Source organism: Phyllostomus hastatus, unplaced genomic scaffold (assembly GCF_019186645.2).
Source record: "Phyllostomus hastatus isolate PE091 unplaced genomic scaffold, TTU_PhHast_1.1 phas_contig_64, whole genome shotgun sequence".
Taxonomy (NCBI): Eukaryota; Metazoa; Chordata; class Mammalia; order Chiroptera; family Phyllostomidae; genus Phyllostomus; species Phyllostomus hastatus.
In genome coordinates this window covers 8,409,855-8,423,331 of record NW_025333928.1, presented here as the reverse complement: position 1 = coordinate 8,423,331, position 13,477 = coordinate 8,409,855, and the positions used below count along the sequence as shown (strand labels likewise).

The 13,477-nt window shown below is 52.8% G+C and overlaps 2 protein-coding genes across 2 annotated transcripts; one reads left to right on the top strand and one right to left on the bottom strand.

Annotated features, from left to right (window-relative positions):
• The first annotated feature begins 5,221 nt into the window (after positions 1-5,221).
• On the top strand, positions 5,222-13,477 carry TRIM72 (tripartite motif containing 72). The gene is given in 8 exon segments (XM_045849249.1): positions 5,222-5,473; positions 5,766-6,162; positions 8,602-8,697; positions 8,790-8,819; positions 8,822-9,022; positions 9,486-9,508; positions 10,502-10,620; positions 11,565-13,477. Coding segments are annotated over 7 exon segments (1,434 nt in total). The 5' UTR covers positions 5,222-5,473; positions 5,766-5,772; the 3' UTR covers positions 12,140-13,477.
• PYDC1 (pyrin domain containing 1) lies at positions 6,682-7,762 on the bottom strand. The gene is made up of 3 exons (XM_045849250.1): positions 7,453-7,762; positions 7,085-7,127; positions 6,682-6,898 (listed from the first exon to the last, which is right to left on the bottom strand). The coding sequence occupies exons 1-2, from the start codon at positions 7,716-7,718 to the stop codon at positions 7,124-7,126; spliced, it is 270 nt and encodes an 89-aa protein (XP_045705206.1). The 5' UTR covers positions 7,719-7,762; the 3' UTR covers positions 6,682-6,898; positions 7,085-7,123.

The following is a 13,477-nucleotide window of genomic DNA, read 5'->3' as shown; positions in this document are numbered from 1 at the left end:
AAATGACTAACAAAGTGTAAAGTGTTGAGAAGCAATACAGTTTGTATTTTTTAGGTGTTCTTTGTTGCAGGTAGTCCTTGAACATTTATTCATATTGTTTTGATTACCCTTTTGTTATTACCAGATGGCAATAAATACTATGTGATTGTTTTTATTTAAAAAAAAAGAGAGATTGCCCAATTCAACCCCTACACAGAGCAGAGATCCTGTCGGCCACGTGGCCATCGACTGCATCAGGTGAATGCTTCTTTGGTGGGGCAGCCTTGGCTTTCAGCAAAACCAATGTAACACATTTCAACTGGACCTTTGGGGCTGCAGGAAATTGTACTTGGGGGAATATGTGTCATGACTAGGAGGAGAAGGAGGGCTTCTCACACCTGGCTCCCTGGGGGTGAGGGAGCTGAGGACATGTCACAGTGGTGACACGTCACCACCCAGGATCCCTCCTTTTGGGCTGAGCTTGCTCCTGGTGTCGACCCCAGTCACATTCCTGCTGCACCCATTTGGACCAAGACATGGAAGACATGGTTTTCACCTGACATTGCCTCAGAGCAAGTGGTAAACTTTGGTGTGATGTTGCAGGGAGGCAAGAGACAAGGCACCGGGGACATGCAGCCCTTCCCCTCTGGGACTGGAAGCCTCACTCTTGCAGTGGTTTCAGGCTGGAACTCAATGGGGACAACTTACACCTTTTGATAGGTGGCTGTGCTCTGTGCAAACATTGTAGACTCAGAATCAGAAGGACATGAGATTTCTGGAGACTCTATTTTATTCTAAAAAGCTGTGTGAAGGATCTGCTACAAGCCCAACCCCATGATACGTGCTGGTGGATGATGAATAATAATGACAACAACTTTCATTTTTTTGAGTTTACTATGTTCCAGGCATTCTGCTAAGCACTTAACATTCATAATGTCATTTAATATTCTGAGTGAGCCCCACTCATTCAGATGTCTGTGTGTTTGTCCCACCTTACGGAGGAGAAAACAGAGGTTTGCAGAAATTACTCTGAAAGCCTATCCTGGTAATAACTAAGAAAACATAGATTGAACCCATGGCCATCTGACTCTTAGGCCCAAATTCCAACCAACATCTTAAAAGTCCCAATGTTGGTTGGAGTATCTCTCCACACCATGCCCTTCTCCTTCTGGAAGAGTGAATAAAAACTTTATTCTGTACAAAAAGAAAAATAGTCACAATGTCCTCAAATATCAACAAATTGCTTGGAGGGATTATGTATATGGAAATTTATGCCTCCTCCAGATGTTCCAACAAACACACTTAGGAGGGCAGATATGCAATAATTGTAATGATAACAACTTCCTACTTTTTACAGAATGTTCTAGAATGTAGAAAGCACATTCAGAAGATTGTGTGAGAGTGGGTAAAGCAGGACACAAGAGGTGTCAGACCCATGCAGATTTGATTCCTAGACCCCTCTACCTCTTAGCTGTGTGACTTGGGAGGTCACAGCACCTCTCTGGGGTCTACATCCTTTGTCACTGGTGCACTCACCTCACTAAAAAGGGCAGAAGGTTGCCCAGGGCCCCTCAGGGTGGTAGAAGTAGAGCCCGTTCATTCCTAGAGACTGCCGGGGTGGCTTCCCCCTGGGAAAGTGGGGAATAGGAGCCTTGGGGAGCTGTAATGTCTCCCTTGGCCCCCTTTTCTGGGGGAAGTCTGAGAGCTCAGAGCTTTGACCCCTGGCAGCAAAGAACCTCCAGTCTTACCTCAGACCCATGATAAGTGCTGGACCAGAGCCAGAGCCAGTTAGTGCTAAGATGCTTCCTGGGTGTGACTCTCCACCCAACAAAAGTAACCCTTTGATTGCTGGAGCCAGATTGCTGGGGCCAGAAGGACTAGAGACTGCCAGGACATGGGGCAAGTCACTTAATCTCTTTGTGTCTCATGGCCTCCCCGTAAGATAGGAACAATGATGAGGTTGTTAAGGGTTACAAATGAAGTTATGAGATTCTAAATGGGTTAAGAATTGTGAAGTGCTTGGAACAGACCTGACACATAGTAGGTGCCTTTGTCATTATTAACGTTTCTGGGCCTCAGTTTCCCAGTCTGTGAAGTGGGGATGATATTGTTGGCCTTACAGGGTTGTAGCGAAGATTCACTGGAAGCATTCGTAATAATTGTAGTAACATCAATAGCCAGCATTTAGTGAACATCTTCTATGGGCCTGGCATTGTTCTATGAGCTTTACACAAATTATCTTGTTAAATCTTCATAACAATCAAATACTCTGATATTGATCCTTAAACAATCCTCCTTTTACAGATGAGGAAATCATGTTACATAACTTGCCTAAGATCATACAACAGGGGAGGAGCAGAGTCAAGATTTAAGCTAGTAGTGTCAGTCACCGCTTCCTAATCCCTTTGGTGTCAGCACACCATCCCCATGTTTGTTTACATTGTCTGGGTAAGTCCTCATGCAAACCCTACGGGGGTGGCATCATTACCCTCCTTAACCTTGTATCGTAGCTGAAGATGCTGAAACCCAGAGAGGAAGGTGATTTTCCTGAGTGCATGATGTCAGCATCATGCAGGACCTGCTTCCGCAGTGGTCCTGTGTGGGAATTTCTGGCTTCTTCTGCATTTATCCAATACAAGGAGTGCTCACCTCCTGCTGCACTTATCACTCCAGCTCTTGGGAAGCTTTAATCCCTGGCAGGAAACTAAAATCTGTCCCCTGTGAGTCCTGGGGACTCCAGGGACCTCACAGAGCCCTGCCTTAGGGTCAGCAGCACTTGTCCTCACCTCCTCCTCCCCTAGACATGATTTTGGGCCCCTTCTTGTCCTCTAACCTCTTGTAGACCATCAATGTCCCTTCCATGGGTTAGATTCAGACCTGGCCCACCGACAGAGAGGTACTGAGTGGACTGTCACCTTCCTGTCCTGGGACCCCACTCATTCCTATTGACCAAACCTCCAGCCCCAGCCTGACAGTGACGGAAACTCCAGGTGAGATGTACATTTGGGATGCTGACTTTTCTGAGACAAATGAAGTGGCTTCTGGTTTCAGAGACCAGCTCCAGGAACACTCCTATCCCCACGCCCCTCATGTTTGCCAACCCCAGGCCAAGTCTGAGCCATCAAAAATGGCAGAGAGAAAACCAGAGGCTTAGATGTAGAGTGGAGAAATCAAACTTCCCTGGATTTCTCAGGTTTGAGTGAAAAGTCTTAAGCTTCCTGAGACTGTTCACTTATCATGAGAATTAAATCTGGAGTCATTTGTATAGTTAATTGCTCTGATGGAAAAATAATAATAATAAAACTTCTCTTATCTCTTCATGAGAGGCCCAAATGATTATAGCCTGAACAAGGTTGCTAGGTTAAGCCTCCAGGGTTCCAGGAAGCCTGGAGTAGCTTTTGAAGCAGGCCAGCATGCAACACAAAAAAACTTCAAGCATTCAAGAAACGAGCTCCACAGCTTGGAGACAAGCCTCGGAGAGGCTTGGAGACCTTGGAGACTTCTCATAAAGATGATGTGTGAGGAGCTATCTGACTCCTGGGGAGATTTGTATACCTGCCAAAGAGTTGGAGTAAGAAGACCTACAGGCAGAGGAGGGTAACAACAGTTTCCTTCCCTTTTGTAAGCAGGAAAAATAATTCTTGCTGCTCACCTGTGGGGTGTCTGGCTACTCTCAGGGGATGATGGACCTGGCTGTCATTGCACCATCCAAGAGCATGGGGGACAGAGGGAGGGAAACATTTACTGTTCCCTGTGAGGTATTTAATGAAGTCTGTCTCTGATCCAGAACAACTTGTGTGCACATCTGGGACAAAATTCATAAACACGAATATTAAACACCCAAGAGAGAGGCAAAGAGAGAGTGCAAAGGGCAAATTAAGAGCTGAAACAGGAAGGACTCTCTGGGAGAGACAGAATGGTTGAGGGAGAAAGCAAATCCAGGTCCCACTTTCTGAGAGGAAGTGTGACTGGGAGGCCAAAGAGAAGGGCCCAGTAAGTTGTGTGTTTATTCCTTTGTTGGGTATTTATTGAGCACCTGCAGTGTGCCACACACTTTAGGTTGGAGAGAAGCAGTGAACAAATTTATATTCTGTTAGGAGGAGAAGGACAAAAAGCTAATGAGTAAAATATATTGTATGTCAGATGGTGATAATTGTCATGAAGAAAAGTAAAACAGGGAAGGCAGATGTGATATTTAAAACCAGGGTGTTAGGGCCTTGACCGGTATGGCTCAGTTGGTTGAGCGTCTTCTGGCAAGGTGAAGGGTCGGGGTTCGATCCCTGGTCAGGGCACATGCCTGGGTTGCTTGTTTGTTCCTTGTTCAGGGTGCACGTGAGAAGCAACCGATCTGTGTTTCTCTCTTACATCAACATTTCTCTCCTTCTCTTTCTCCCTCCCTTCCCCTCTCTCTAAAAATAAATAAATGAAACCAGGGAGTTAGGAAAAGCCTTACTGAAAAGGTGACAGTGGGTACAGATCTGAGTGAGGACAAGGAGGGAACCCTGCAGTGCTTGGGTTTGAGTTTTCCAGGCAGAGTGAACAGCAAGTATAAAGGCCAAGGCTGGAGTGAGCAGGGGTTGGGTGAGAGATACAAAGAGTTATATTGGGTGGAGCCTTGTAGGTCACTGTGAAGACTTTGGTTTTTATTCTGAATGAAAGTTAAACTGAGATGTCAAGGGTAAGCACAGAGGAAGGCCTGAGGCTCCCAGGGCGTATGAAGTTCTTGGCTGCAGGTTCTGGATTCAGTTCATTCATTTTTTTAACTGTCTCTGTATTATTTATTTCCAAACATCAAGGGAGGCCCACTTTGCCCCTGGGATTGTGCTGAGCACTGGAGAGACAGAAAAAAGACTCTCCCCTCAGTTCTGGAGAAAGAAAACATGTCAGGGTAGGGTGAGGTCCTGTCTTTCTGCGGGTGGAGATAACACTGTCAGTGTGACCTTGGAGAGTCATAAACTTGGGAAATAAGTGGGTGACAAGCTGGGGAGGGGCCATATTTGGAGAAGGGGGAAGCTGGAGATGGTGAAAGTGGGGGTGGGGGAGAAAGGGCAGACTCTTACCAACCTTGTTTCTCTTCTCTGCGGTATGAGAGGCCCTGTCTCCTGTTGGCTCTGAGCCCTGGCTTCAGACTGGGCAGGGAGGGACGGTGGGATAGGCCAGCACAGGTGGCCTTGACATGTGTTGCTTGTTCCCTGACCACTCAGTCTTCACTTTTAGAACAGTTTCCAGAAGTGATGGGACGCAGAGGCAGGGCAGCTAAATATAGTCCTGGGGCCAGGGCTCAGGCTGGGAGGATCTGTCTGCTATTCACTGCTGCCCATCACCCGGTGGTGTTCACTGCTGGTTGCCCCTGAGAGTCCCCTGTCCTTGTCCGGAGCTTGTTCCTTGCCTCTTACCTATCTTCAGACACAACTCTGACCCCGCTGTTAGTTAGGCCTGACTCGGACTGAGCCTCCCGGGAGCCTCTTTTTGCCCAAGGTCTCCAGCCAGACCTGTGAGTCCTGTGGATCCTGCGGGCCTGGAGTTATGGGGGAGGGGAGGGCCGGGGATCCTGGGGAGGTGAGTGTGGCTAAGGAGGTTAGCGCTGGGGGCTTTGGAGAATTTGGGGCTAAGACAGGGGTGGGCAGTGTGTAAGCCCGTGTGTTGCAACCCAGGCTTGTGTTTGGGTACTGGGGTTGAGACAACGTCCATGTCCACGACTGGGAGGCGGGGAGGTTATTTCTGGGTCTGGGGCTGAGCGGGTGGCAGCACGCTGAGCCTCTCTGACCAATGTCTCCTGTACCCAGGCCTACCATGTCGGCTGCCCCCAGCCTCCTGCACCAGGAGCTGTCCTGCCCGCTGTGTTTGCAGCTTTTCGACGCGCCCGTGACCGCAGAGTGCGGCCACAGCTTCTGCCGTGCCTGCCTTAGCCGAGCGGCAGGGGAGCCGGCGGCGGACGGCACGGCGCCCTGCCCGTGCTGCCAGGCACCCACGCGGCCGCAGGCGCTCAGCACCAACCTGCAGCTGGCGCGCCTGGTGGAGGGGCTGGCACAGGTGCCGCAGGGCCACTGCGAGGAGCACCTAGACCCGCTCAGCATCTACTGCGAGCAGGACCGCGCGCTTGTGTGCGGCGTGTGTGCCTCTCTGGGTTCGCACCGCGGCCACCGCCTGCTGCCTGCAGCTGAAGCCCACGCGCGCCTCAAGGTTTGGGACCCTGGCGGCCTCTGGCGGGGGTCGGGTCGTGTGGGACTGTAGGATGGGGCAGGGCCCATCAGAAGGTTACTGCACTGACTGGACTCCGAGCTGCAGGGCCCGAGGCTCCTGGTGTTTCGGGGGTCGCGGGAGGGCCGAGGGGGCGAAGGAATGGGAGGCTGACGAGCTGAAGGCGGGACCTGGCGGAGAGGGAAGCCGTTTAGAGGCCCTCCGGGCCGGGGCTCAGTGGGAATGGTGAGGGCCAAACCTAGATTTTCCAGGCGTGCGGCGTGGTGCACAGGTACTGGCTGGCACCGAGACTCAAGGCAAGTCTGTTTTTCTGGTTGGAGCTGTTAGTCCTGAATGCTTCTAGAGCCCACACATAGCTGTGCACACCCGAAGTTTGCGATCCCCACAGGTGCCCAGAAAAGTCACCTAGACATTGGCAAATGGAGACACAGGGGCACACCGGCTTGCCCATGCCCTACGTGTGGTAAATCATGGGAAGGTACGTGTCTACACAGGCCCAGGAAGGTTTGTCATCAAACATTTATTGGGCTGCATTAGAATTAACGACAGGAGCAGAGGCAGGAGCAGGCGGGGACTGGAGGCATGGAGCCGTCCTTGGTCCTCGCCGTGGAGACTCTACCATCTTCTCACGACTGGTGGTCGAGGTGGGCTTCTGCGGGTTATTTTTGCCCACAAACATCATCAGCACTGCACTGCACTTCTCCTTGGCCCGAGACTCCTGGAGGGGGTAGACCCCCCAGTCCTCAGGCTCATGTTGCAGGCCTTCAGAGTCCTCTAGGGGGCCAGCCTCACCTTCCCTCCTGCTCCGGCCGTACACAGTCCTGCCCGGGGCTAGTTGGTGGTCTCCTAGTCCAGAGCAGGAGCCTCTTCTCCCCAGGAGCCCTCCCGACCCAGGCTCACTCACCTCTCCTGAAAACCGCGCAACTCCCAACCACGTCTGTGTTTATCTGCCAAGAGAGAACCGAGTCTGTGAAATGGGACAAGGCTCCAGGAGTCCAAGGAGCCTCCAGGGGGCAGTTGGGGCCGGATACACTTTGCCAGGGTCCAAATCAGCTCAGCCTTAAGCCGCAGGGAGGGGCTGCCCATAGGTCTGGAGGGTGGGGGCGGGGTGGGGGGCCGGAGGGGGGCCGCCCCCCGCTCCCCCGCCCAGGAAAGCTGGGGCGGGACTGGACGCCGGGGTGTTTGGCGAGGAAAAAAGGCTGAGACCAGACTTGACCAAGTGCCAAGACTCAAGAGTAGTTGAATGGGATCTGCCAGACGCTGGGAACTCACTCGACCCTCTGAAGCCTTGCTGCCTCCTCCTGCATGCCCATGTCTCGCAGCACGACTGCGGTGAGCTCGGCGCCGTAGTCCTCGCAGTAGAAGGTGACCAGCTTGTCGGTGAGGTCTATCGCGTCGAGCTGCCCGAGCGCCCCACGTGGGATGTTCCGAAAACCTTCGCGGAGCGGTGCCGCCCCCAGCTTTAGCTTGAATTTCTTGAGCTCCTCCGGGGTCAAGTTCTCCAGCGCCTCCAGGATGGCGTCTCGCTTCTTCCCCATGGCTCAGCTCTGCCTCCTCTGAACCTCTGCCGGAAGCAAGCGCAGACCCACCCGGCCCGCCCTGCCAGGCGGCAGGCGGGGCTGTGGACGACCCGGAGGACTTCCTGGAGAGGAGATTGTCCTGACGGCTGGCACGGGAAGCCCCCGCGGGTCAACTCTTTGGCTCCCTCCTGGCGGGCATTCAACAACAAACAGCGCCTAGTGGAAGCTCCCAGTTTGCCTTAAGGGAAGTGAGAGGAGGCCACCAATTTGGTGCAACCAGTAGCGAGGTGCAGGTGACTGGTCCCATTCTGCTGAAGAGGAAACTGAGGTTGGAAGCCATGGAACCCCCTAATTCCAGGGCCATGCACCTCCCAGCAAAGAGTGGCTTTGGCAGGCGGTATTAGGACCTTCCCAGCAACGTGCATTTCAGGAGCCACAAACTGGTAGCCCATTGTGTGCAGGGAGGCTGATTGGGGTGTTTTGCTAATGTCCTGCTTTTAAGTGTGGGGTGAAGCCCAGGAATAGGAGGAGGTTGAATTTCTTCTTCACATATCCTACATTCACTGCCTGAAGCCTGCCAGTGCCAACTTTGTACCCCTCTGGTGGAGGAGACCCAATCACACTTAGACTTGTCACCCTCATAAAGTCCTGTGCTGGGGGTGACTGTCAAGGGGATGGGCTCAGGCTAAAGAGGACATAACCTGAACAGGCAAGTGGAGGGTAAGGCTTCCTAGATGTCAAGGACCAGTACTAGCGAGGGCCTGGAGATCTGCCAGTGGATTTGGGAAATGGCAAGATGCCAGCTTGGCTGGAGGAAGAGCTGGCATTGAGGTGAGTCCTACAGGGCGGGGCCCAGGTGGGGGGAGGGCAGCAGCATCACTTCTTTATGTCTCACCCCCAGACACAGCTCCCACAACAGAAGCTGCAGCTGCAGGAGGCATGTACGCGCAAGGAGAAGAGTGTGGCAGTACTGGAGCATCAGCTGACGGAGGTGGAGGTGAGGGGCTTAGCCTGGCAGAGCCCGGGGACAGAGGGTCCATGCTGGGGGGGTCCCCCAACTGAGTGCTTTTGCCTGTCTGCCCCCCACAGGAGACAGTGCGTCAGTTCCAGGGGGGCTGTGGGGGGAGCAGCTGGGCAAGATGAGGGACTTCCTGGCTGCACTGGAGGGTTCCTTGGACAGTGAAGCAGAGCGTGTGCGGAGTGAGGCTGGGGTTGCCTTGCGGCGGGAGCTGGGGAGCCTGAACTCTTACCTGGAGCAGTTGCGGCAGATGGAGAAGGTGCTGGATGAGGTGGTGGACAAGCCTCAGACTGAGTTCCTCATGGTGAGCACTGGACGATCTTCCCTCTCTGCCCCTCAGCCTGGGTTCAGGCCCCAGAGACCTCATCCCATGATCAGACAGGGACCCTGAGATCCAGGGTGGGCAGGGACAAGCCAGGGTCACACATGGAGGAAGTGTGGGTCCCAGGACTGCCATTATGGTTGTTGAGGTTAGGCACAGCACAAGGGCACTGTATCTAAGTGGGTGCCATTCATATCATAGACATTGTAGGTTTGTATATTTCTTAGGGCAATCGTCTACCACGTGGAATTAGTTTCTTGAGAAAGGGGTACCTTTTTCTAATTCACATAGAGATAAAGGGCTATAGTTGGCCTTGAATTCTGGGTTTCTTGGCTTTTCTGATTCTTCCTGACCCCATACTTAGCATTCTTGGTCCACCCCATCCTGAGAAGTCTCCAGTGTCCTTCCTGCCTGCCTCACCTCTGTTTTCTTTCTCTCTCTCCAGAAATACTGTCTGGTGACCAGCAGGTGAGATCATCCTGACCTTTCCCTTTTCCCAACTTGCTCTGGCCTTCAGGGACCCTGGCTGGCTCACCCCCTACTCACAGTATGCCTGCCTACTCCCATTCAGTCCACTGCAATTTCCCTGCACTTTGTGTTGAACATAGAAACGAACCTGACCCGCTCCTTCTCCTCAGGAACCCCCCAGACAAGTGTGGGCAGGGACATAGGCATCACGGTGTGCTCAGTGCTGCCTGGAGGGAAGTGGGTGGCCAGGGCAGGCTTTCCAGAGGAGTGCACATTTGAGTTGGACGCTGAGGGAGGAACTGGAGTTAGCTAGGTAAAGAGTTGGGGGAAAGCATTGCAGGCAGAGGGAACACCAAGTGCAAAGATCAGTAAGAGGGAGGACAGAAGATGAAGCTGCTGTGGCAGGTGGTGACAAATTGTGAAGAGTGGAGGAGCTTGTACCTTATGCCCCCAAAAGACTTTAAAACATGTTATGTACTTTTAGAGAGAGGGGAAGGGAGGGTAAAGAGAGGGAGAGAAACATTGATTAGTTGCCTTTCACATGTATCCAACTGGGGATCAAATTCAAAACCCAGGTATGTACCATATTGGGAATTGAACCGGTGACCTTGAGTGTTGCAGGACAATGCTCCATCCAACTGAGCCACACTGGTCAGGACCCAACAAAAGACTTAAAAATAACTGTGGTATGATACATGTAACAAACAACCGACCTTTTAAAACATTTTTTTGTGTTCATTTTAGGTTCAGTGTCATTAACTATATTCATGTTGTTGTGTAGCCATTACCACCATCCATCTCTAGGACTTTCATCTTTCCAAACTAAAAATTTAGCAGAGGACTTTTAAGCCAGGTGTGATGTGGAGAGATGCTGGAACTCCATCACAGTCCTGTCCTCCTCTCTTCCTGGGTATGGCTTCTTGCCCTCTCCCCAACCTCATGCCTTCTTCGGAAGTCCCTTCACAGACACCTCCCCACACCTCCCACCTCTAGGCTGCAGAAGATCCTGGCAGAGTCTCCACCACCTGCCCGTCTGGACATCCAGCTGCCTGTCATCTCAGATGACTTCAAATTCCAGGTGTGGAGGAAGATGTTCCGTGCTCTGATGCCAGGTACTGGGAGGGGCTACTCTGGGTTTATGTTTATAACTGTGTGGTTGATCGAAGCCTGCAGCCACACGCAGAGGCCTCCCAATTTCAGCTAGGAAGGTCATCGAAGAAGGTGCCCATTGCCCCTTTTACCTCTAGGGTTTCCCTTGTACCCTCGTACCCACGTTAAGGGAAGGACCTTGGAGGGTGTGGGATTTATAGGTGGGTGACTGACATGGAGAAGACACCACCTGCAGGAAGGGTGCTGCTGCTGCTGGCAGCACAGAAGGCTGGGGCCTGGGTTTGAACCCTGTGTGATCCTTGGCCAGTCTCTGCCCCTTCTGGCCAGGAGATGACAATCTCTGCTAATTGGGGCCTGAGGGTCTGCAGAGCTGGGAACCTGGGGACTGGCCTGGGCTGGACACTGACTCTGGTGGCCTGTGGCTGGGGCAGCCCAAGGGCTCAGCCTTCTCTCTCCAAGAGTTGGCGGGTGTGCACTAGGGTGCTACAGCTTACAGAGCTCCAGGACATGCACAGGTAGCTCTGCAGCCCTCACTGCCTTGCAGGAGGTGGGAATGGAGGGAGCGATCTCTCTTTTATCCAAGAGAAGACTAAGGCCCAGAGACTGGGTCAAGGCTGACTAAAGTCACAGCCTGTGAGGTAGGCGCTGGCCTGGCACCAGGCTTCCTGACTGTCTCCTGCTTTGTGACCTGGGCCTCAGATGCTGAGTTATATACCTTGTATCAGGGTATATGTAATCCACCTTCAATCTTGGAGGGAGGCAGTTATGGCCTCGGTTTACAGCTCAGAGAGGTTCAGTCTTTGGTTGAAGCCAGTAAGCAGAGTGGGGTTCACATTCTGGAGGGGCTGGGAGGATTTGAGGAGATAAGGCCAGTTCATAAGTTGATTATGGAAAAAGGCTCTCTAGAGGGTAACACAGAGGAGCTTGACTGATCTCCCTCTGGCAGTGGTGAAGGAGCTGACCTTGGACCCGAGCACAGCCCACCCAAGCCTGGTGCTGTCACCCTCTGGCCGTCGTGTGGAGTGTTCTGAGCAGAAGGCGCCGCCAGCCGGGGAGGACCCACGCCAGTTCGACAAGGCCGTGGCAGTGGTGGCACACCAGCTGCTTTCTGAGGGCGAGCACTACTGGGAGGTAGAGGTGGGCGACAAACCACGCTGGGCACTGGGAGTGATCGCTGCCCAGGCCAACCGCCGTGGCCGGCTGCATGCCGTGCCCTCACAGGGCTTCTGGCTGCTGGGGCTGCGTGAAGGCAAGATACTGGAGGCGCACGTGGAAGCCAAGGATCCGCGTGCACTGCGTACCCCAGAGAGGCGGCCAGTGTGCATCGGGGTCTACTTAAGCTTCAGTGACGGCGTCCTCTCCTTCTACGATGCCAGCGACAGGGATGCTCTGGAGCTGCTTTTTGCTTTCCATGAGCGCCTACCTGGGCCTGTGTACCCCTTCTTCGACGTGTGCTGGCACGACAAGGGCAAGAATGCTCAGCCATTGCTGCTCGTGGGGCTAGAGGGTGAGGAGGCCTGAGCTTCCTGCCCCTGCTGGGTTGAAGAGTGGGGCAGGTTTGGGGTGGGGGGAGTAGAGAGCTGGGGACTCCAAGAGTTTTGAGAAGTTGGGGGTTGGCATGAATAGGGGGCTGCCGGTGAGGGGATGGGGTGGTGGTGGGGAAGGAAGGTCTAGAGTCAGGTCAATGAGGAAATCCCAGTTTGGGAACCAGGAGGCCCAGGTGTTCCAGGAAGAAACTGAGGTTGAGGGAAGAAAGGAAAAGGGTCGGAAGCCTAGGGAGGATGAGGGGAGGAGCTGTAAAGCTCTGTAGAGTGAAGACCTCCTGTGGCCTCACACTCCCCTCCCTGAGGACCTGCAGCAGCGGGGCAGGCTCACTAAATGAAAGGCATTTCACTTAGTGGTTCTCCAGCTGGAGCGTGAATCAAAACCACCTTTCAAAGCACATAGCAGTGACTTGCTCAAGTACAGATGGCTGAGTTTCTGATTCAGAAAGTCTGGGGCAGGCCCAACATTTGCCTTTTGACCAGTTCTCAGGTGATGCTGATGCTGCAGGTTGCCCCTGGAGCACCATTGACTGAGGCACCCAGCTGTTCAGTCAGCTGTCCAATATACAGAGTCAGTTATCAGAGAGCTGTCAGCTCTCAGGTATAGAAAATCCAAAATACACTCCTGCATTCAACACTCATCTAAAAACTGCCAGAGCCCATGATAGGTGACCCCCAGCATATTTCCCTTTCCCTTTGGAATATGTTTACTGAGTGTCTGGGACATGGAAGAGATCCCTCAAGTTGCCAACCAAGAGAAGAGCCTGATGCTAACCGCATACAGGGCCCTGATGCTTGTGGAGAACAGAAGCCTCCCCACCCCATCTCCCTGAGTTGGGCCCCACACTTACTTGCAGATTCACACCTTCCTTGGTTTTAGCTCAAAGCCACATTTTCTGGTCTTTGGAGTAACCGCTGAAGCTGAGGGGCCTCTGAGAATTCAGCAGGTGGGCCCGGAGGCTGCTGCTCTTCCTCTCTGAAGGGAAGACGATGGCCTGGGGCCATTCGCTCTCCCAGGCTGGGATGCTACTGTTGATATGTGACAGGCAACTGGTGTCGAAGTGGGGATTTTCTTGGGCAATGGAACTGAGAGGGCAAGAGGAAGGTTGTGGGTAGGGTAAGAAAGGCCTCAACATCTGGCTTGTGGAAACTCTTTGCTGTGTCCCTCAGAGGAAGGCCTGTTGGGCCCTGGCTGTGGGATGCAGAAGATGGGATTAATTTGAGGAGCTCTTTCATGCTAGAAAATAAAACAATAAAGTAAAAGGGTATTTGGTTGCAAAATCCACCAGCATTAATAAAAACTATTGTATTCTGA

Bases quoted from the DNA above. Each gene is read 5' to 3' on its own strand.
- PYDC1 (XM_045849250.1), bottom strand. From the start codon at position 7,718: ATGGGGAAGAAGCGAGACGCCATCCTGGAGGCGCTGGAGAACTTGACC.